The 24,706-nt window shown below is 37.8% G+C and overlaps 1 protein-coding gene across 1 annotated transcript in view; it reads left to right on the top strand.

Annotated features, from left to right (window-relative positions):
- The window catches only part of STARD9 (StAR related lipid transfer domain containing 9), a 100,680-nt gene that overhangs the window by 3,055 nt on the left and 72,919 nt on the right, over positions 1-24,706 (top strand). The window contains exons 2-3 of the mRNA XM_051791960.1: positions 10,609-10,678; positions 12,582-12,698. Of these exons, the coding sequence (XP_051647920.1) occupies positions 10,609-10,678; positions 12,582-12,698 (187 nt within the window). The remainder of the gene's footprint in view (positions 1-10,608; positions 10,679-12,581; positions 12,699-24,706) is intronic.

The raw sequence follows: 24,706 nt of genomic DNA, 5'->3' as shown, positions 1-24,706 counted from the left end.
CTGGTGTGCACTAGGGACTACAAGACATTGCATTCCTTCACAGATTGTAGATTGAGTAAAATCATTCACAGCAAGTTTGTTTAGTTCAATTGTAAAGTTATAGTGATGTTAGTTAAAAATTTGACACTAGGGCATTCAAATTGCCTTGTGATGCTTTATGAAGGCTTTAAAGTACTTTGCTGGGCCCGCCCTGAAGTTTGGGAGTTACTTGTGCAGGACCCAGCCAAACAGAAGACATATTCTGCTGTTGAAAATATGGTCTCCACTTTTCAGCTGCCTCTGTGGCCTGGAAAAGGAGAGAGTGGCAAAGAGCTCTGATTTGGCAGTCTTTCCTGGTGTCTTTGATAACTCACAAATGAACTTTCCCATCCTCCATGAATCTCACAGACGTGTCACCTGAAAGAGATGATAAACAGATTAAGTAACGCGAAAGCTGCCTTTTGCCTTTTTCTGCTTTGTTTCTGAGCTGTAACTTGAAGCCTTTTGGCCAGCTCTTTATTCCCCAGGTCCCTTCCAGAGTTCCTGACCTTGTCATCCACACTCTGACAAATGAGAGCATCAAAGAAATGTCTGGGTAGTCCCAGGTTTCAAAACTGAACCACACTTCCAGCTGTGCAGGTATTTAGTATGACAGTCTGAGCTGCAGCAATTGTTTTCCTCATTACTGCTGCTCTATATGACATAGTCCTCTAATCGGCTTCCTGGCATGCAGCAGTTAATGAGGCTTGAGGATGGGATGTGGGGAAGGAGTTAAGTTTGAGTTCCTAAGAACTCAGGTGAGTAAGCCTATGTCTGAGAGGGAATTGTAGGGGAAGTTTGTCACTTTAAGTTCCCAGAAATGTGCTTGGTGTGCCAGACTTGAACAGTGTTCTGAGCGTAGCTGCACTGAATAGGTGAGAAAGGACCTCAACCGATGGGTGCATTATGATGTGAATATTTTAAATCCATTTCTGTTCAGAAGGAAATCTGTGCAAAAATAAAATTACTTTCAGATAATTTTGGAAATGATGCAAAGTAAATCACTGTTGGTTTTTGCTGGATATGTCTTTATTAATCTGCTGCAGCATCAGCTTCATTAACTAATCTCTCTACTGTGCTCCACCTCCTTTGTTCATTGTAATCACATTATGGTAAGCAGAAGGAAGAATTATTTTGTAAGGAAGATTTGTTGCTGTTGCTGTTTTATGGACTGTGCTATTAGCTATTTTACATGTTCATGTATAACCACAAGACTTAGAGCAAGGTGGCCTACTGCTAACAAGAGTGATAACTTTTAATAAATTTTGTAGAAAACATTCCTTGAATCTTATGCATAACAGATGTTAAATGCTTTATCAAAATAAAATTAACATCAGATTGGAAATTGTTGTTGTTCTCCTTATACCCACCAAAACAAATTTTTCATGCATATTCCTTTTAAAATCTTTGTTCTTCACTAGTTGCTCACTGCTGCTCTTTTTAAGCAGTTTTTGAACCAACCTTCTTCAGGTTGTTGTATTTCAAATGTATTTGATGCAAGTGTATAATGACAGAAGATACTGGCATCATTAGTATTCATATAATTTATTTTTTTACAACTTCAATTTCTGCTTATGTTAGCTTTTCTGTGCTGTTTGAGTAGTGTTTAAATATATATATAAATTTAGGAAAAAACAGGTAACAGGTAACAGCAGAAAACATGTTTTAGCTTGCTCAGGACTGCTATGCACTTCCCATGCTATTTCAAGGTTTAGACTAAGGCAGGCTTCACAGTATAGTGAAGTGTCTTCCTTCTCCCCGGCCTTGTTTCCTTACCCTTTTCAATTGTATATTTTCATAGATATATGCCACGTGACCTTGGTGCTGTCACCCTCTCACACCTAGAGAAATGTCAGGGTTTTATCTACTTTCATCTGCTGTGATAGTTGAGTGAATGTTTGTTCCTCTGTGTCCCTCTGTTACACAACAGTCCCTTTCTTCAAGTAGTGGTAGTTGAACTCTGTCTCAAAAGCCATGGGTTTTGGGATTGGTACCTAATGGTGTGAAAGAGCTATCTCAGGCCTTCAAGGGTCTTTTGCTGTCTGAAAATATGTACAGACTGCATTGTTTATGCATTGCTCATGATTTCAAGCTGTTTTTCCACAGCAGAGCTGGGATTTTTAAAAGAAAAGTTGAGATTTTAATTTTGCTTTTATAAAGAAAGTCCCTCCCTCAAACTAATGTATTTTAACATTTGTGTATCCTGTTAAGGCTATCTTGACACCTCCCCACCCCCCTCAAATGAGTTATTTCTTTTACTTAGTCTATTATTTGAAGTTTCATGTAAACTGCCATTGAGGTGGCTGATCTTTTCTCTTAGCATCTGCACTTGGCATTAGCAGGTGGTTTTCATAAGCCGCATCTGTGTTTTGATAAGTGCACTGCATCAGCAGCTTTTACCAGATGTATTCTTCCTGCAGTTGCGTGAACCAAGTTTTCTAACTTTGGTAAAGGGCAGACATTCTAGCTTCTCAAAAGGTCAGGACTCTGCATGTCCTAAGTGGCCACCACTGCCCGTTCCGTGAAGATGCTACTTCTGCTCGAGCTTCCCAGAGTAAAAGGCTGTCTCTTTTCTTGTTGCCCATGCGAAACCAGTTACAACAAGGTCCTCAAATACCAAAAGCAAAACCAGCTTTTGGAAGCCTTCTATTTTCTTCTAGAATTTTACGTTTTCATAGAACACATTTCCTCACAAGTCCTAAGAATACTTTATGAGTGTAAAGTGTTTTGGAGCAGAGATCAGACTTTTGTATATGCAGCAAAGAAAAAGGGGGCACAGTGGCATTAAAGAACCTGGCCAGAGCCATGTCTTTGCTGGGTGGTTTTGTTCTCTAAGATCACTAAGTGTAAGATGACATGACTTCATGTGTAGAGATTGCATCTCCCCTGGGGAATGGTGCAGTGGTTGGCTGCTAGTCTTTGTGCAGTACATGGTGAGACATCACCACTGTGCACAGAGAATCTATGCAAGTTTTGGTCAGGGTTTCATTTCCCTTTCTTTAGTCCAATGCTTTATGTGAACTTTAAAAAGCAGTGCACTTCACAAATTTTATTATTACCTTCCTATCTGTAGCATAGATTTAAAAGAAAATAAAAGTTTTGTAGAATTGAAGGGTTTACTGTAGTAGCTGCTTTTAATAAAATGAAAGAGGTACCAAAGCAAGAGGGATGAGACAGTGCCTCACAACATTCAGTGTCACAGTCATTTATTTAACTATGATAGCAGATTGAAGTTCTGTCCAGGTGGAATGAGAACTTGTATCCAGATTCTGGTTTGCATGGAAAATATGGCATTTGCACAGAATTCCGTTGATGCAAAAGTCTGAATTACACTATGTCATTGCTCAGTATACAGCTGGGAAATCAAGGCTGGATGAAAGTGGACTGACTGGACTGTAGCTTTGTTTTAAATCCTCCTTATTTCATGCTTCTTTAAATGCTGGTGGTATGATAGATTAAAAGACTTCCTCTCCTCTTCCCTCCTCCCCTCAATGCCTCTGCATGAAAGGAAAGCATCATTATTCCACAGCAATTCAAAGCACCGCTCTATCATCAGGAGTATTTCTGACTCGTATTTATCAAGGAAGATGCCTGATGCTCCCGTTCCAGCAGTTAAAGAGTTTAGGGGTGGTGCAAACAGGAACACTCTTCTTGTACTGTGCCGTGGCATGGACAGGATTACAGAGCTTACTGTGACCGAAGGGGGCCATCCTGTGCTTTGTCTCCTAGCTCGTGAATATGTGTATCAGAAGTCTGGTAAGATGAAGTAAAGATTTTAACGGTTTTAATAGGGCTGTATCTGAAAAGAGTACTGACAATGCCTCATGTTTGTCTCTGCACCAAATATTCGTATTTTTATAGTTATATATAATTTTCAAAGAAGACTAGGGGGAAACCATGCAAGGATGATGGTAATCACAAGGAATGGTGATTTTTGACTCTCAGATTGTGTTAGGCATTGTTAGAGCCAATGAAAGCTCCATGCAGCTGGGAGTAGTTTCAAAAAATTACTTGAGCAGTATGTCTAGTATAGCAGCATGCTGTCTTGGTGAACTCTGTGTACTTGGCTTCAATATAGATTTTAGAATTATTTATAAACATCTGTTCTGAATTTGGTAGGAGGATTGTTGACTGGGTGTGCACTCCTGTTTGCAAGACACAGCAAAACAGTTTTGACTTTTGGATACAAAGTGGTATTGAGTAATAAGAATAATGAGAAACACTGAAAACAAATTTTAGGTAAATTTACTTGATCGTTGATAGTTTTATTTTTTTTTTATAAAAAATCCTGCATTTGCCAAAGTGAGGTTTTTCATACTAATATCACCTCAACTTACCCAGGTTACAGCAGCAGGTATAAGGATACATATTATGCTGATGTTGCAGAGGGATGCTGTGTTTGGGAAAGTTGTTGTTGTAGGTACCTTAACTTGTCAGTAGAGTGCAGAAGCTCTAACGGCTGAAGGCTTTGGCATTCCTGTCTACAATTTTTGATGGAGCAGCATGGACCCTTAATGCTCTTCTCATTGCACCTTTTTTCTCTCAACAGCTGCCTCCTCAACCCATTTTGTCTGGGATAGTGTTCTCTGAAGCAAAATTTAGAATGAGCCCTGCATTATCTGTTTCTTTGTTCCCATGGCCAAGGCCAGTCCCTCAGGAGGTGCAAAGATGGCAGCTTGTCAAAGATACTTCTGTCAAGGCCACCAATAAATAAGGGGCAGAGACACTGTTCAGTATACTGTAAATGGAAAGGAAAAGAAAAATCTAACTCAACTTTCCCCCGTAAAATCTTTAGACCTCATGACCAAGAAAATACTTGGGTTAGATTTGCTTCAGGATTATATATAAGCTGCTTGCATGGTGATTGCATAGGTGTGCCTTTAGAAGGCACAAAGTATCCTAGGTACAAGTGAAGGTAGTTTGGTAAATGTGTACCCTACCTGTAGGCTATCATAGGTATTGGTCACATCCTGGCAAGTGATAGAATCCAAGAGACAACAGCAGTGACTAGTGGCACATAGTCTGCCATACTCACTGCAGGTCTGCTGTAGCTGTATTTTGTGGTTTTGGTTGTGTTTGTAAGCAGGATGTGGAGATGCTCTCCATGAGAGTAAGCCACAGAAGGGTAGAAAAAAAACCCAAAACCCTGACGTCAATTGTTCAAAAAACCCCAGAACCTACATGATTGCCCAGATCAGCATGAAAAATCTCTCGATGCGGGGAGCGATTGATAATATTGCTGTACTGCTTTTGAGGTACTGTCTCTGTACAGATTGAGATTGAGTTTGGAGTTAACTTGGGTGATGGGAATTGACAGGAAAACACAAGTATTTGCAGTGATTACATTGCAGGGTTATTTTCAAAGTTTGTATGAGTAGACACAAACTTAATTCTTAAAAAATTTATTTAAGATTTTCCTTGCACTTGAATTGTATGTGTTGGCTTTGGTATGTTTGATTACCTTGGTGAATAATTTGCTGATCTGTATTTGTAGAAGCTGTTTTGTTACATGACTACTGCCAGTGACTCCAGTATTTTTGCTTTATTGCCTGTACGTGTTTCTAAAATAAACAGGCGACTTTTAAAAAATCAGCTCCTTTGTTCTCCAAGTGCCTGACTGTTATTTGAGAGGGTGGAGAAGAAGTGGGGCAAATTTTGGAAAGTATAAAATAAACAACTGCCCCCTTTCCTTCCACCCACTGCTTCCTCCAGCTCTGTATACCTCCTTGCACTTCTGTACTCTGTGTCTGAACTCATCTCAGGAGATCCAGCAAGTTGTGTAAAAGTCCCTCTCCGGGGTCTTGATTCTCCCATGAATCTTTTCCACTGGCTCATTCTTCTACATCTTGCAGAGTGTCTTTGTCCCTCTAGGGTTGCATTAGCTTTACATGTTGGCTGCAGAAATGATTTGTCATAGGAGCAGCAGATGGTGTAGGATTTCCTTTGGGTTGCCTGTGTTTTCTGGACTGCTGCAGCAGTTGTCAGGTCTCTCATGTAGCTCCCTATTAGAGCCCTGCCACTGCATTCTGTACTTGTGTCACTGTTCTGTTGCTGGGTCTGCATTTTTTTAAAGCTTTCTGTGACTGAAAAGGTCCAGGTCTTTCCTGGGATGTGCACCATTAAATGGTCTTTCTACAGCTTTATCTTGTTTTCTTGCAAAGCAAATTAGGAGAGGTATTTCCCAAACATAGCATGCATTTTTCAAGAAGTGAGGAAGAATGGAGGATGAGGAAACTAAATGTTAGGGCCACAGTGACTTCTGGGCAGCAGAAGTCAAATATCTTACTGGAGAAGTGTACTTTGGAGTTGATTTTATTGGTGCAAAGAATACAGCTTTCATACCTGTGGTGCAGAGCACCCATTCCTAAGGATGGTGGCTTGTTTTGTCATTCAAATACAAACTGTTGCACATATGTGTAAGACTGTGCTGATGAGCACAGGTTTTGCTGAAAGAGCTTTTTAGTGTTTGCAATCTGGAGTTAAGGTCAGAACATCCAGAACAGCTGCGAGTCTGCTTTGCATCCTGGCCTTTAGGTATTTAACTGTGCTTTCTTTCCTAAAGTTCTCTGGTTTGTACCTAAATGAACCCTGATATAAACACGTGTTTATGGGAGATCGAATGTATAGTTTGTAGAGCTGGTGACAGCCATATGTTGTTTTGTTTATGCTCCCTGGTCTCTGGCTGTAAGCTGCAGGAGAACGGGGGGATCTCCATTCTCGGCACCCCTGTTCCTGCCCTTTCCCTTGCTTTGGCTTAGCAACTGTGCGACAGGTGTGCTCAGTGCTCTGGAAGGGCTGGCTGGTCCTGTGACACCTTGATTATTTATTTTGGTGTGGTTCCTTTTCTGATCACAGCTGATTTGAGTCATTGCATGAGTGTGTGATTGCTAGAAAGTAGGAACACGTGGGAGGTTGGAGCAGTAGCAACAGTCTGCAGTTAAGATAAAAGTCTGGGTGCTGTGAATCTGCACCCAGAGCAAGGGGAGATAGTATTTCTATCCTTGTTTGCTAGTGGCTTTTTTTGTTCATGAGACTCAAACAAAGGTGCTTGATTGCTGCATAGAATTTTATGGCTGCATAGTGTGGAATCCTCGAACCCTGTGGTAAAAGGTGGTGTGGTGATTTTATCTTGTGTTGTTTGTGTCTTACTGGGATTATGTTTACTTTAGTATGAGCATATATGTATATATGAGTATAAAAATTTTTATATTCAGAAAATTTTTGTATCTCAAAGATTTTATATTTGGAATTTCTTCTTTATCTGTAATGTTCGGTAGTGACTGTGGCCTGGGAGAACATCAGTTAGTGAGAACCCACAGTGTAAAGTCATTTGTTCGTAGGGTTATGTATAATACATGTGGACTGAAGGCAGTGAGTTTCATGTAATTATTATAGCTGGGGTTGAGAACGCTGCTTGTTGTTGAAGTTGCTTTATATCTGCAATTAGAATACCCTGGCATTTAAAACTATTAAAAGCTTTTCCAGATTTCAGACATTTGAGCACAAATGCTCTATTCATGAATGCCTGCCTCAGGCTAGATTTTCTTAAAATTATTTTTAAGCTTCACCCAGAACAGTTCAGCTGCTGCAGGAGATATGGTTACAGGGAAATTATGTTTTAAAATATATAAGAGCAACTTACAGTGACCTTATATTTGAATTTCCCAATTGATTTAAAATTTGAAATCTGATGTGTATTTTTTTAATTACCCATCTGAATCTTCCCATTTTTGCCCAAGTTCTAAATAACTAAAACTATTTAACATGCTCAGTGAAGACTTATAATAATATATCAGATAAAAGGTTTAAGGGATCTGCTTTCTCTGAGGTTGTACTCTCTAATATTGACCAATTGTGCTTGCATCATTCCCTTAAGGAAAAAACCTCACTGAGCACTGCTTTAATAAATTGAGCTCAGTGTCCCAAATAACAATTGAAGCCCAGGAATGGGACCTGAGAAACAAGGTCTTCTGTCTGATTTATTCTCAATAATCTGTTTACAGACCTCAGCTGCTGTCCTAGAAGAAACACTGATTCAATTATGAAGTGTACAAGTAAATTTGGGTTAGACACTGACAAAAGAGTAGGATTTGGTACCTTTGGAGCAGAGAGATCAGCTTACAATCAGCTATAATGCACTAGAAGAGGGGACACAAAAGCTGCAGAGCAATTGAAGACACTAGAAGTGAACGTGGGCCCATGGACAAGATGTCAGAGAGAACAGCAATTACCCATAAGAGATGATGTGTGTGCATAGGAGGAGAAGGATATGAACTCAATGAACTATGTGAGATGATGAGACTGGAGGATTAACAGTAGGACTGAAAATTAAGGATGCTCATGGGATTGGGAAGCAAGATAGGGCTGAGATCATACTAGGGTGGTAAGGGAAAGACTACGTGTAACTGAAGGCTCTCTGGTTTTTTCTGTCTTCTGCTGTTCTCAGATTATTGTGACAAACTGTCCCATTTCCTCTTAAATCAGGCCTGCTGTACAGAGCAACTGTCAGTTTTTTCCATTAGCTCACCTGGAAGAGGTTTGTACATGGATATGAAAGTCCCTAAACTAAATTATGGTGGAAAGCATTTGCTGGTCAAAACACCTACAAAGTTACACATGTCCCTGTTAAATGCATCATTTGCACATTTCTACCTTAGGTACAGTAGGTAGGCACTTGTCCTTGTTCATTTGTTCTTTAGGGAGCCTTATGAGGTCTCTGTTCAGTACTCAATTATATGTAATGCAACATTTGGTATCTAGCTGTACATAATGTGTTTCCCTTTCTCTTCTGGTCTGACTTGGGGCAATGGTGATGGATATGTTGAACAGCTGAACACTCTCAGCTTAACTAAAATCTCTGGGAGCTGTCCTTGTATTTTCTATGTCAAATGCCACGTATGTGTTACAGGAAGTACCAAGTTCAGCCTGTCTCAAGGCAGGTGCTTCAAAATCAGTAATGTGAAGGACAGAGACTTCAAGGCAAAGCATTATTTCTGTCTGCAAAATGGGATCAGCCTATGCTCAGAAATGTATTTAAAACTTCTTTATGCTTGAAAAGCTCAAATGCTACAGTGATTTTCTTTACGGAAATCTTAAGTGTCCTAAGGCATTGTTTTGAATGTTGTTTTGGTACAGAAAGCATGGGGTAAAAACTGAAAACCGGAGAGGAGAGACTCCAGTCAGGGCATACTGTGCTTTGTGCCACCTGAAAGTTAAAGCTTTCAGTGAAAGCAGATTTTAATCAGTGAGGGACTAAATGTTTCTGCACACATGTAAGGAAATTTGTTAACAGGAAGATCTAGGGCCATGAATGAGTGGATGTCAACTGGGTTTGAATTTTTTAAGTCTTGTTTTAGCTTATCTAGTTTCTAACTAACCTGATGATACTGATCCAGCTGATTATCGGGGGGATGTATATACATCTGTGCTGGTTTAAAAGTAAACTGGCAGGAGAAATGAACCCAATTCAAGATATTACAAGTCAGACTTATAATTTACTAAGAAGATACAGAGCAACAGTTGCTCTGTACAATGATACAGAGAAAAGTGGTTTTACCCCCCAAAGACAGATGTATAACCCAGCACCCTGGGACAAGAACAGAACAGTATTCGTTAGCCCCTGTCCTGAGCACCACGTGGCCCCCCTGGGTGCAAAGTAAAAGGAAAGGAACACCTGTTGGTCCAGATGACAGCGCACCTTCAGCTTAATTTTAAACAAAATGTGGCTAAACTGCATTAAGAACAAAATCATTTTTATTTCTAAGTCAATTTCTTACAGCTTTAGAAAACCATTAAGCTTCATCCAAAAAAAACTTTACCAGAAAGCTGCAGCTTACAAGATTTGTCAGTGTCCAAGCACGCAGCAAAATATAGAAGAAATATAAAGGGTCTTTCTCTTGTTCTTGGCTTCTCAGTACTGAAGTCAGAGGAATAGGGCACTGACCTCTTCTTCCTCATTTCTATCCTACTATGTATAAGAAAATCCATGATAATTATTGAGAGAGATTAAGAACGTCCTCAAATAGCTATTATGTTTTCAGCCCAGAAATAAGATGGTGTTTGCTGTTGGTTTGGTTGCTTGCTTGGGTTTTTTTGTTTGGTTTTGTTTTGGGTTTTTCTGGGGAGGGAGTTGTTTTTTGTGTTTTTTCCCTTTGGCCATGTCCTTTTTTCATTTTTTTTCTAATATGACTCATTTTGGATGTGGAAATTGTCTGTAGTAGCCAGTCATAGCTGCTTTCAGTGGGAATTTTAGTATTTATGAGTGCATGGTCCTTTGCACTTGAGGAACAATCCTGTCCATTTACATTTCAAGATAGTTTTTTGGGTTTGTTGTTTGTTTTTTTTCTAAAGAGTACTTTTTCAGGACTACAACAAACACTCTGGATTAAGTGGTAAAAATCAGTGTGACCTGACAATTCTTGTGGCTCACAAGTGTATGATGTGAATCCATACTCCACAAAGCACAGCCAGTCTACCAGTGCTCCACTCTACTTCCTTGTGAATGTTATTCCTGGAGTTTAGAAAACTGGCATGCACCTTTCTGTTCCTTCATATTTTTAATGTTTTTTTTTTAATGTGTTCTGTTTCCAGAGAGACTGCAGAAGGAGGAAGAGTGATTGTAGAAATTGATGACAAGGTGGCAAAAGTCAGAAATGTAAAGGTATGCTGCTTGTCTTCTCTTTCTCATAAAAGGATCCTGATGCTTTTCTATGTTTGCTCAGCTATTGGATGATTCTAATAGAAATATTAAGGGAGAATTTTAAGCTGGCAGAGCTCTAGAAGAGTTGCAGCAGAAGTATGTGGGAGGATTGTTTTGGTTTTGAGGTTGATGTACATCATTCAAAGCTGTTAGTAAATTGTTTATGATTTTGTGCTTATCTGGAAAATTTCTTTCCCTATGTCTCTCCTCTTCTCATATTTGCACTCAGAGTGCAAATGATTTGCATGAAATGAAGCAAAATGTCTTCAGCTACACTTCAGGCCGTGGTAAAAGACCAAGAGCTGTAAGAATAAACTGAATGCAGCCATCATCATTTGTGAGAGTTCTGGAGCCAGTGTGCTTGGGAACTAGGCTTCTGCTTTAGACTCTTGAACTACTTAAAACTACCACAGTCCTTCAGTAAATTAATAGAACAGGAGCAAAGCAATTCTGTGCTGTCAAAAAAATGTTTCTGCTTGAAACTCAAATAAATGAACTGTGAGATTACTGTGGGGATCCCAGAAGATGGATGACTTTTGTATGTCATCTCCTTTTTTCTTTATATCTGCAAGCAACCCACTTATTCCAGATTGCCGATTCCAGAGAAATTATACACTAGGTTTAAAAGAGAAACCTTGGCAGAAATTGAATGAAAAGATTTGAACTATTTACCTTTTTCCATTATAATTATTGTTGTATCGATTACAAGTGTTTCTTATTAAAGAAATGAGGGAAAAATATAAGGGGTATGAGAGATCTTGTGGATGTAAAGTGTTGTTTATTTTCTGTATCTTCTCTTTTCAAAGGCTGTATTTGCAGAGCCTAAGACTCACTACTTTCTGAAATATTTTCCCCCAGTTCCTTTTACATGTGGTAGAGCTCTCGAAGAGACACATATCCTCCGGGAGTGATGCTGTCTCTTCTGGTGCTTAGTCGGGGAAGGCTTTGGTCTCCACCACAGGGCTGTGAGGTCTGGGGCCTGGGAGGCTGCCTGTCCCCCTGGGTGAGCCTACCCTGGCAGGTTGTGGCCCTGGTCCTGCAGCTGCCTGACTGACTCCAGATAGGCCTTGTTAGACCTAGAGCTTTCTGTGGTTTATTTGTTTAAAGAGGAGCTGTGACCTGCCCTGGCATACAGGGGAAACCTTAGCAGCAGTAACATTTATGTATTAGATGTGAATGGTGTTAATTTCATGTAATGTTTTGACTCATTGGTGAGTAGATCAACAATGTATAGTTCCTTTTTCGTAAGCTTATCCGTTTTATTATGGATCACTTGGCCAAGGTTATACAGAAAGACTTACGTGATTCCCTTAATTTCAGACATAATTTCTGACTATTGTGCTAGAAAGGCTTCACTGTCACTGTTACTAACCCATAATGGTTAGGTTTGGACTGTGCAGTCCCAGTGGCAAAAGTATTAGCTTGCTACCATGACAAAACCAAGGGGAAATGGGGAAGACACCTGCATTTCCAACTATGCAGTGAGAAAATTGTTTTTGTCTTCTCAGCTGGTGCCTCATTTCTACGATGCAGTTCTCATTGAAACAGGAGAATGACAAAGAAATACCCAAAGGGTTAAAGCTCTCTTGGCAATACGTAGAATTTGAGGACTAGCTAAATTATGTTTATTGTATACATCTTGGAGAACCTTAGCTGCAGTAAAAATGCTTCAGCAGGTCTGTCATGGATGTCTCTGCTCACTCTAAGCATCAAAGAAAGTTGAATGAAGATGTTAAACTATTTACCATTCCTTTTCCACAATATAGGTCCTAGATTAGCTTCCTGTTAATTTGAAATATGCTTACTTTTTGATCAGCATGTTCAGGGTGAATTGGCCTTTCTGTCTTTTTCCTTTTGTTGTCAGGTTGACAGTAGGCTTGATAGCAGTTGGGACTCAAGAGAAAAAACTGTGGCCTTCAGCTTTGATTACTGCTACTGGTCAGTTGATCCTGAAGATCCAAAGTACGCATCTCAGGAAATGGTGAGTGATGCTGTTTCTCACACTGGGTTCCCATCCCACTTTGTCCTTTATAATCACATCTACAAGAAGAGATTGAGGTGTAGGATACATGAAATTTCATGTTCTACTCCTTAAGTAGGTGCAGTAGGAATGCAATACCCTTGTTTGTCAACTAATACACACTTTCATTAGATATGTTAAATTTAGTAGTGATCATTAATGGTGATGATCTGAGGACTCTAGCTTAGAAATGAGAATTTTTTCAGGCATGGGAATCAGGACCTGGGGGAAAAAGCTCTGAAGGAAAGCAAGGGTTTTGAGGTGATTGTTTTGAGAGGATCAACAGAGAAGTAATCACATCTTTAATGGTTGTAGATTTTACTTATAGTATATTGTTCAGAGCTCTTTTCCTTGACAAAGCATCAGAAATTTTATAGTTAGTGGAGATTTATCCTAGCGAGAAGATCCAGTGTTTGATTGATTGAAAAGAAGATTGAAGGATTTGGTATTAAAATAGAATGAGATTACAACTCTTTGTTAATAAACAAGGAATTTATTAAATCTATAAATAAATACACTATACAGCAAAGCTATCCAAATCTTTCATTATGCATGCATTTGATCACATATTTCAGCATTAAAATCAGGTTTTAGTGCTGTTTTGTCTTCAGAATTGTATAATTTCATTTTCATCAGTTGTCAGTACAACTGTTCCTGAAATTTTGACCTGTATAACTGTGTTGCTTTTCGCAGAAATGATCATTTAAGACTGAGTTAGTCCTGTAAAATTTATGTTTCTGGTAGTGATGAGCACAGGATTGTTTTACTTCTGGGAGTCAATATGTGAAAAAAATGTCAGATTTGGCAATTACCAGAACTATAGATTAAATTCTTGACTGTGCTTCATTTCCTTTTCAGTACAGTAGTGTGGAAGATATTTTGGGAACTTGGGAAGTGTATTTAGCATTTAGAAAAGAAAATTGTCTTTCTAAAGTACTCAGCACTAGATAAACTTCCATTTTAGGGATTACAAATAACAAATCTTTAAATTTTGAACTGCTGGTGCTCCCCCCCCCAGCCCCCTTATATTGTCTTACTTGTTTGTTTTGATTTTGTGTTCTTTGTGAGTTTCTCTCATAATACACTCAGAAGCTTCTTAAAAATATTGAAAATACAGTTGGCTTTCTAGCTGAAACAGTATGAAATGCTGATAAATACAGTCTGCCAAGTCAGTTTTATCTTTACTCGGTATGAAAATTTATCAGAACTGCCAAATGGAAAGTATAAATATTGGCTACAAACCATAAATTTTTGTTCTTGTTGTTGTTAAACACAACTGTGACTGAAAAAGAACGTAAAGTGCAATATAAACACTGCAGCTTCATTGCTGGGATTGAGTAGATATTTCAGATGCTGTGGAGAGCCTCATTTTATCATGCAATCCATTTTTATCCAATAAAGACACTGAGGGGGCCATAGAAAATTAAGAAGTGGGAAGTAGTTTCCTTACTTATGCCTGGTGCCAACTGAAAGGACAGCCAGGGCTGCTCCATGTAACTGTTGGAGCTTAGACAGGCATTTTTCATGAGTTAAGACAAGTTAAAAGATGGACTGGTGCTTTGAAAGGCCTGGAGTCATGAGCTAATATCTTGGGCTTTTTGCAGTCTTCTACAATCATTGTAATTGAAGAACCAGTAAAACATACTTTATATACTCTTGAGAGGAGGCTGCTGGGATACTGCAGTCTTACCATGCTTTTGTGCATTTCTCTGCCCTCTTACACTGTATGAACAAAGTTTACTGTGCTAATTCCATGTTTTGAATCATTAATTCAGTGATGAGCTTGAAGTTTATAAGCTTCCCTAAAAACTTCAACAACGATGTTATCAATAGCCAAAGGAGGTTCAGTACCACTGTCATCCAGTAAAAGCTTTCTTTCATGAGCTGACCTTGGATCACTTTTCCCTTGAAGATGTCCTGCCAACTGCTATCGTATGTGATTGGTATATTGGTTGAGGATGAAAAGTAGATAAAAGTATCTGTCGTTAGGTTCACTTTTGTAGAATGCTGTCTTTTAGTAAACTGTCTCTTTTTGTCCTCTGGATGGTTGTATAAAAATGAAGTCCTAACAGTTTCTTCAGTTGTTAAGGATTCTGTGACAGTGTAACAATAGTGGGGCTGGAAATGGTAGTGTTTAAGTAAAATTAGGATTTTAAAGATACAAATCTACTTCTCTGAATACTTCTTATAGTTCCTTCCAGATGTTAACATTGTATGCTTCAGGTTCCTGTCTCCTGTATTTCAGAGATGACTACACACAGTACATTTTATTCCCTATATATTTTAATCATATACTTCAAAGGTATTTGTAATGGACTTGGGTCACACATGTGTAAGTACTTTCAAATGTTTGGATTTATTGTTCTGTTTATGAAGACAGTGCTTTCTCTGCCACCTGTACTTTCCATGTATTTTCCAAAATGAGAATACATTTAGCCCACCTTTTGTGTTTTTCCTAATACATTCACATTAGTATTTTTAATTTTAAAAAAAAAGTGCAGAAGGTATTTTTTCACTTTAATTTGGGGAGAGCAAATCTTGCAGTACAGTAAACTGAAGAGGAATTGAACCAATTCAGTAAAATCTGCAATGTCCATGTGACAGATAATATGCCTTTACTTTTATTTTTTTAATAGCACTGAAATCAGAAGTGCTTTTCCCCTTCAAAAAGCTGGGGCAAACAATCAGAAATATGAATTATTTTTAAGTGTTATTGTCTACATATTTTAGGGGGCTGAATTTAAAAAGTAATTCTTGTATCATGATGTACACAAGCTTTCTTGATTGGCATTACAGAAATAATGTAAGCAGCCTTGTGTCTCTGAATAGAGGAAAGTTTGCTAAATTAAAAACAAAGCTTTGACTACTGACAGGAGAATACATCACTTTTGATGTGTGGGAAGCAGGCTTCTTAGCAGATATAACCTGCTGGATAGTGGTTGGTTTTGGAAGATGGCTTCAGGTATAAGTGGGTAGTCTACTGTTATTTATGATTATTCTCTCATTTGAAACATTTGAGGAATTAGATATGAGCCAGAGTTTCATTTTCTTTATTTCTTGCCTAACTGCGGTGAAATATGAAGATATACAGTGTTTCTAATGATCATCCAGTGATTATAACCTTCATTTAGAAGTCAAGTATAAGTGAACTGAATTCTTAGTTTTCCTTTAGAAGTTGCATAAATTCTTTAGAAAATATAAGATTTTTGAAATAGGTCAACTGTGCAAGCATCGTGTTCATTTTCCAAATAAACCAAATTTTACAAAGTGACCTCTGTTTTTTAGATGGCCAGTTTGAGATCCTTGGGCCTGTTGCTTTTGTTTTCTCACTGGGCAGTTGAATACTTTGTGCTGATACTGAGCTGAGGTTTTCATCTGGTTTCACAGGTGTGCAATTCTTTCCAAGGGAGAGTCTACCTTTTTCCTTTTAAAGAAAATTAGACAATTCTTTTTTCCCTAAGTGGATTTGTTGATGCATAAACAGAATAGAGAAATCAAGAAATACCATAAGAGAAGAGTAAATGGCTAAATCAGCTGGACCTACCAGCTACTGCAGGAAGAAAGAAAGGGAACAGATCTGCTAAATCCTTCAAAGTAGGGAGATATGAACTAGGCACCAGAGTTACATGGCAGAGAGAAAGAAGCTGAGTATCAAAAATTGTATAGGACCAGAGAAAGAACAGGTAATAAATAAATATTAATTAAGGACAGAAACAGAACATGGGATGGGCCAAGTATGAAATTAGAAATAAAAGGAAATTCTAAAATATTATAGACATTTAAGAGAAAAAGGTCATACATGGTTTTCTGTTCTTAACTCTGCAATTTGTTACATGCATTTTTGATGGTTATAAAAGAGTTAATGGTTTTCCAAACCATCACTGTCAAGGTACAGTTACGCTCCTAAAAAGCCCAAAATAATTAACCCCCATCCTGCAAAAAGCCAAATTCAAAAGAGAAAACCAAAACCAACCAACCAAAAGAAACAAAAGAAAAAAAACCCCATACACCAAAAACCCCAAACAAAAAAAACCCACCCCTCAAAGAAAACACCCCCAAACCACAAGAAAGTGTAATACTGCAGGTGATGTTCCTTTTCCTGCATTTTTGAGACAAACTGTTGATTTTCTGTGTGCCAGGTTGCTGCAGAATTAGTTCAGCCTCACAGAGGGAAAATTCTGGTTGTCTGCACCTGGGATTTACCACTTGCAAACAATGAAATAGTTTCCTCATGTCTCCCTGAATTCTAAAAATCCAAGGTTTTTTTGGCGGGAGGTGAATTTGATATAATACAAAACCTTCTTTAGTAAAGGGGAGCATTTTATGTAAAAGCAATTATTGCTTCCTTCTCCCACGCCCCCTTTCTCCACAGATGTCTTCAGGAAGCTGTGTGTAATTCTGGATTGTTTTTCAAAGACAATGTTGGAAGTCTGACACTCTTTGGCCGTTATATAACTATGGGACTATCCTTTACTAGAGGTTCAGGACATATTTCCAATTTGCAGTAAAACCACTTTGTGATAATGTTATTATAATCATATTTAGGGTTGTGATTTCTATTCTTACAGGAAAATTCAGTCTTGCTGATTTATTCTGCTGGTTGAATGTGGAAGTTAATATGTAGGTGTCGTGAGACATTTATAGTTGTCTCAGGAAAAAACATGTAAAGTTAAACTTAAATAAGTTTTTGTCTGCTGTAGAACAGTCTGTTTCAATCTTTTGAGTTTCCTTTGTAAAACCTAAAATAGCTCTTAATGGATCTTTCCCTGACTCTGGTTTAGCTCCACCAAGCAAAAGAGAATGTTTAAAACAGTTGCAAAACTTATGCAAATGCTCATTTAAATCCAACTGACAAAAAAAAATGTTTCAGCTTGATCTAATGCAACCACAGTTAAATTATTAAGGGTATTTTGCACAAGAATATTCTTAGGGCTACAGGAACAACTGCAAGCATTAAGTATTCTTGTAGCTGGTTGCTATAGCTTCAGTCCTCAGCTTCCCTCCAGCCATCCTTCCCATCCGGTTATTGTGCACACACAGTGACTGCAGTGGGCAGACTGACCCACAGGATGTACAAGCAGGTATTTACACACAGCAGTTGCCATAGATAGCTGATGTGTAGCAATCTGTTCCTTTTGATAAGAGCAATACATTCCATGACTAATAGGCTTTGAATGGTAGAGACAGAGAAATCCAGAATAGTGTTGAAGTTCCCAACCTGCACTGATTTCAATGGGAACCAAATCTCCAACTGGTTTTTCTTGAAACGTTTTTTTCTACATCTCAAGCTTAGCTTTTTGTACCCCAGTGCATCAGTTAAATGGAGATGATAATGTTTATAAGAGAAAACACAATTTAGACTTTAAAATTTTTACCTCGGGCTTTCTAAAGAATTAAATAAATAGTATTCATTTTGATCTAGGAAAGTCACACTTCTGGGCTTGATAACTATTTTATTTTCCTTTGACATTGTGTATTAAGTTTATGCAGATGTGAATATTCCTTCAGCATCTCTCTGAATATGACCATTTTCAGTAATACTGTGACCCTCATTGGCCCTCTTACAATGCATTCATAAAGGCCCTTGACCATAAAGGCCATGACCAAACAAAAAGATAACTGTCTTTGTAAATCTAAGAAATATGAGAGTGCACAGAGGTAGTTGTAAACAGCTGAGTGATGATATACTCTTGAACCTTTTTCTCTGAACGCTTACATTGTCTTTTTGATGAGAAGTATCTGCCTATCAAAGAAAAAAAAAGTTTTGGGTTCAGTATTTCATGTGGATTTCCCTGTATGTGGAAGTTGCACCATGATGTGTCACATGAGAAAACTATTATCTTAATAAATCAGGATGGGTTTACAGTGAAAAACCAGTAAGGGTATGAAAGCAAGTCTTATTGCAAATGCCAGTAACTGCTCCTAATTTCTTGACCTTCTTACCTTCCAGCCCCACTTCCATTCTTCATTCCATTCTGCTTACTAATGTAAGCAGAAGAATAACAGTGATTTTTTTTTATTTTTTTTTTTTTTGGTGCACTTCTATTAAGCCATTGGACCATTGAGGGTTTTACAAGCCTGTTGAAAAGCAAGACAGTGTGCTCAATTAAGGTTTTTTTATATCTTAACTTTATATAATAAGTGACACAGGCTCTCTTTGCCTGTCTGTCCATTTTCTATATGTGTCTATATGTTTCTGTCTCTGTTTATAAATATACTCGTTTGGAAAATTATTCTGTGCTCTGAAGGCAGAAATGGGATTTACTGATGGCTCATGCAAGTGAACACACATGAGCCCTGTAAACAGTTTTTTTCATTTCTTATTTGTTTAAAAAGTATCCTAAGTGCTTTCCATCACATCTGACTTCCTAACATAGTTGGGTTTTATACTACTTCCAGCTAATAAAAGTAGCTGAGGAAAAGGGCAGACAGGCAGATGATTTTCTTATCTGATTATCAGAGTGTAACTTAAAAGAAAATAGAGAAAGATGTTAGTTTTAATATGCAAGATTTCCAATATAGCAATAGATTTGTTTTGTTTTTTTCAATGGTTTTGTTTCTTTGTTTTACATGTTAACTGAAAAAGTTTACACAAGTTACACAACAGCATTGTGTGGAAGGAAAACATTGCAACACATTTTCCAACCCTTCATCAAACTAAGTCACTGTACTCATTCCTCTTTTTTTAAAAAGTGCAAACATAGTCATGCTTCTAAAGAACTTTACCTGAGAGACCTTTCCTCTCTGAGTTCGTGACATTTTCATGCCTCTGTGCATTCCCTGTGGGATTCACCTTTTTAAAAGTCTTGTGAATTCTCAAGACAAAAATCAAAACCTGGTGTCTGGCATATGCACCTACTTGTAAAAATGTATAAAACAATAAAGCTCTAATTTACATATCTTGAAAAATTCTTCAGTTTTGTTTTTTCTCTCTCCTCCCCCCCTTGTCTTGGGGTAAAAGATGGGAGAAAGGCGGCAGTGGCTGTGGGCGTAAATGGCATTTTCGCACGAAATATTTGAAAAGCAGAAAGCATTCCATCCACAAGAGTTTTTTTTTTCTCCAATACAGAGTGGGACAGAAGTGAAAAGGAGAGTGTGCTATAAGAAAAAGGCTTTTTGTGCAATAACTGGATCAGTATATAATGGATTATGTTGGAGGCAGGGAAACCATCATGAGTGCATTCTATATATCTTCTGCCAGCAATGCAGCTGCTGTGTTCAGTTCATGATCGAATAAGGTCGTTCTTTCTGACTATACCAAGATTCCTTTGCAGAAAGCTTCTCTGGGAATTATTGTGAATAACTGTAAACTTCAAAGCAGGCTTTATTGGAAGACAAAAAAAAAAATCAAGTTGATTTTCAATTTACTATGCATAATATTAAAAACATTTTAATTTGGGGAGACAAAAATAGTTTTAAGCAAAATGAGGCATTGAGTTAATTAGTAGAAATAATTGTATATTTGGAGACATTCATAGGTGACTGTAATCTAATGCAGATACTTTTCAAATATGAAGCCTAAATAGGAGTACACGAGAAAGGATTAATCTGAGTATTGGTAACAAGCTGGTGGAAAGCAATAAACTGTTTCACAAACAATGAAGTGAAATGTTTTCTGACTGTTCAGTCTGCTAGCACTCATGCACACTGATTCTGTTTCCCTGATGGGCACTGACTGTTGCTTACCAGATACACAGAGCACATTCATTACAAAGGGCAGTCAGTATAATTCACTAAATAATATTGAAAGGATATGTAAGTGCATTCAGCAACTTAAAAGAAAAAATGGTAACAAGTTCTTTGGGTTGTCAAGTATTGTGCATGTTGTAGTGAACCTTCTACAACTGTTCTACTTCTACCAACCTTGTGATTTTCGTGTATTTTACAATTAAAAACAAAAACTTGTTATGGTGACCTGCAAACTTTCTGAAGTATCCTGACAGAATACGCTTATTTGGATGGATGATTTGTTTTTCTTTTCAAATTAACTGAGATCAAAATGTAAGATACAGATGTATTTAAGAAAAAAAATCTTTTATATAGATAAGCTGTATGCAGATGTTGATCTTTCTTACTTGCAGATGGATGTTCACAGTTTAAATTCCGCTATGTAATCACACCACGGTTTTTCCTCCATACTCATAAAGTAGTGATATTTTTTCCTTCTTTTAATCTAATCTAAGGACTATTCTGTATTCTTTCTGTTTTGCAAATGGGTGCCACGGTCCGAGGGGGGATGGGGCTGTGACACAGCACAGAGGGGTCCAGAGTCAAGGTAGAGGTGCAAATGGAATGCTTTATTGAGGTGTGTGGGGGTTTTATGAGTTCAGGAAGGGAAAAGGCTAGAACATGGGGTGGAGCATGAGACAGACAATCAAGGGAACAATTTGGGGTAGGCACACAGGCGAAGGGGGAGGAACGTGGGAGGAACCAGGGAAAGAAAGGGCGAATGGTCTCCTCTCTGGAGTTTCTTCAGCCCATCAGAAAGGGAAGCAGGGAAGTGGGCATGCCTGGGAAATAAAAATCCCGGGGGAACATACAATGTATATATTTATAAACACATAAAAACTGTAAAGTCCGTATCATAAAGTCCTTTCAATCGCTGTACATCTCTTTCCATTCCTGAAATCGTTCCCATTCTGATTCCTGGTCCTCAACAAATTTGTTCCCTTGTTCATTGGCAAGTATTTCCACAGCATGGCTGGTAACAGAATGGAAGGTCATATCCATGGTACTTCCAAAGTAGCAGATAGATCCAAGATTATTTTTTAGCCTGGAGTGAGTTTTCTCCAGTCTTAGGGATGCTGTATTAATAACTTCAGTTAGGCTACTCTTTTGAGAGCTGAATTGACTGAAAAATTAGTCTGAACTTCAAATAAGTCTCTAAGATCGTGTTGGTCTCTGAGTTCTATAGCCATTGAATGGAAGGATGCTGATAGACTTTTGGTAGGAGACTGGGCCAGGCTTGGAGATTTTATTTTCTGACATTGGGGTTTTATCTGGTTTTAGCAGGCAGCTTGCTTATGAAAGATTTTGTTGGGCAGGACTGTGCTAGCATTGAATAGTGAGATATGTTTGTTGCAACAGCTGTGATCAAGTTCAACACAGCCATTTTGTTTATTTCTGAAAATGTGCCGTGTTTCTGACATGTTGGAGGCATAAAATTGGAACTTGCCTTCATAAGCAGCTAAAGTCTGAAAAACCTAAATAATGTGTCCTGTATCACTGTTTATTAAAGTATTTGTTATGACCAGCAATTGTTCCTTTACATTATAGCAAAAAAAGGCCCTTCCCTTTTTTGTAAATTTGTACCTCCTTTATTTATTTATCTTCAATAGTAGCTAAATTTTATATTTTTCCATTAACTAAGATGGTATGCCTCAGAGAGATGTGTGTGGCCTTAAACACAAACTGAATGAATCATTGTTTTGACTGTATCTGAGCACCTGCATGCTGACTCCCAATTCAGTTTTGGTTTTAATCAACAAAAAAACCTACCCTTGAGAGCTCTTATGTGAAAAGCAAAATAACATCTCTGTTCAGTTGTGGCTTTTCTGGCAAAGAGGTTTCTGATGGCAGTGCCTCTAAACTGTGTAAGATAGAGTGAAGGTGAACAAAATTAATTCAGTCTAGAAATGTTTGCAGTAGCCTCAGCACATCAAAAGCAAAATAGTTTGTCAGTTTAGGGCTCCTTACCCTCAGATGTACACACTAATATGGATAGGTTCTCACTCTTTACATCTTCAGTGTTAAAATGTCAGAACATTCTCATCTGAAGCAGGAGTGGTGATGTTCTGTGTCTTAGATTGGCAAATATATTTTGAAGTATGTCTTACCAGACTACATCACATGAAATAGTTGATTAAGAAATTTTGGAGTGGACTATTTAAATCAATCCTTGCTGGATAAGTAAAATTCCTAAGATGCTAAATGGTAATAAATGTTTTCCTGGATTTTTTTTGTGTGCCTGTAAGGATTGACTGCTTTCAAATTACATCTATTAACTTTAAGATGGGTCTCAGTTTCTACTCCACTGTTATTACAAGTGTTTTCCATTCTGAATTTTCAACCATCTCTTTTCTGCATGCACATATGTCTTTAGGAGTGTGTACATGGATTGTATCATCGATACCATGTGCTTTTATGGCATTGTTGGCAGGTTTTCTTACGAAGAAAAGAGTTGAGTCTCTAAAGAGTATGTGCCTCATCCCATGTGACAGACCTATATATAAAACATCAGGTCTGAAAAATTAGTCTAAGGAACCATGAGGAACCAGACCCAAATTAATTAATTTGGCCTACCTATTTTTTTTATATTTATGAATTTTTATTTTATTATGGTTTCGTAGACAAAGGTGGGTAAGGAAACCTTTCTCTAGTTAGCATTGCGGAAGTGGAGACAGAGAATTGTAGAGGATTATTTAGTCAGTATAAAGTAGACATACTTTCAGGGAAGTTTATATCTGTACTTCATATGTGGTTTAGAAGAAGAACTGTCAGCATATCTAGGATTTTGATCCATTTGGAATGTGACTAAAAAGAAGACCCCAAATTACTGGTGCAAGACTGCTTTATGCATTTTGTTTTGGCAGCTTAAATTTTCTGAGTTCGTAAATGTTTTGTCCATATCTTGGTTTTAGTAAAACATCTATCACTGTATATTGAAACTGGGCTTCAGTAATGCAACATTCATGAAAGAACCAATTGCTCTGAAGAGAAACAAAACAGAGAGACATGTCTTATCTTGTGTTATGTTTTGCTGAGTGTGTTTTACTATGATAGCAGAAAAGTGGATTTGAGCAACTGCTGGTAGACTTAGGAATAAATCACCTTTTTTGGCTACAAGAACAATATTGAAAGCTTCATAGGTAATACATATTGTAATCCTCATTGTGGAAAAATGAGATTTCCTGATGGATTTTAAAAGTTGAAAATCTCTGAGGAATGATTCACAGGCTTTTGAAGCAAACCCTATTGGGACAGTCTATGAACACAATAATAATTTGGCCACATGACCAATAAATGTAACCTAAGTCCTTGAAAGAATGATCAAAAAGCTTCCTTACATAGAGTCCCTGAAAGCACATATCTGTTTTGGGACAGGAGTGGTGCATCTACAAATTCCATGAGCAGAATAGAAAGGTGATACTTTAGCTGTTGGTATGGTGACACACATGCTTGGGCTTGCCTCACTTGGGCTTTGGAATTCTGCCTCTGTCACACATAATCTCCAGGACCTTCCTGTACAGAAGTGGGTAACTAAGGCTACCCTGCATCACGCACGTCATGCATGAGGTCATTCATCATGCTGCTTTAGTAGGTGACAGTTCTCAAAGGCCCTTTTCTTTTCGAGTCTATCTTATTTTGATGCTCTTAGCTGCATTCTGTTTCTTAATGACTGAAAGTAAAGGCCAGAGTAGTTCATGAGTGACCAGTATATTTTTTTACTGCTGTATGTTGTACCCTGTTTCCAAACAGAACATAAATTCTGCTTTGAAATGTATGACTGAATTCACCAACCTTTTCATTACCTAGGCAAGATGTGAAACTTACTTGCTTTTGTCTTTTTTTTTGTGATTTTTCTTTTGATTTTTATTAGAAGGAAGAGCATTTCTCATAGCTGTCTTGAAATAGGAAAAAAAGATGGATTCATGTTAAAAATCTAGAGAGAGTTGATAGGAATTTATTGTTGAAGCAACAAGTTTTTCTTATATTCCATCATTTTTGAGCTCCAATCAAGTGAAAGAGTTTGGTGGAGCTAGTTAATGTTTTAAAACCAAATGTAATGATTGAGAAATGTTTTAGTCCACAGTTTGATGCTGTTATTTGTTCCTTATTAATTTTTTGACAACTAGCGTTGTTATATCTCTTAGTTATTTTTAATGTGTCTTATAGCTCTAAACCAAGAAATTGAACCTGAATTTTCAGTTTACATTCAGAAAATTAGCAAGCTTCTTAAATTTTATGTC

Source organism: Manacus candei, unplaced genomic scaffold (assembly GCF_025592945.1).
Source record: "Manacus candei isolate 608988 ecotype Guabito, Panama unplaced genomic scaffold, ASM2559294v1 h1tg000033l, whole genome shotgun sequence".
In the NCBI taxonomy this organism is placed as follows: Eukaryota; Metazoa; Chordata; class Aves; order Passeriformes; family Pipridae; genus Manacus; species Manacus candei.
The sequence above is the reverse complement of the archived record's forward strand: the minus strand, read 5'-3'. Positions and strand labels throughout refer to the sequence as shown.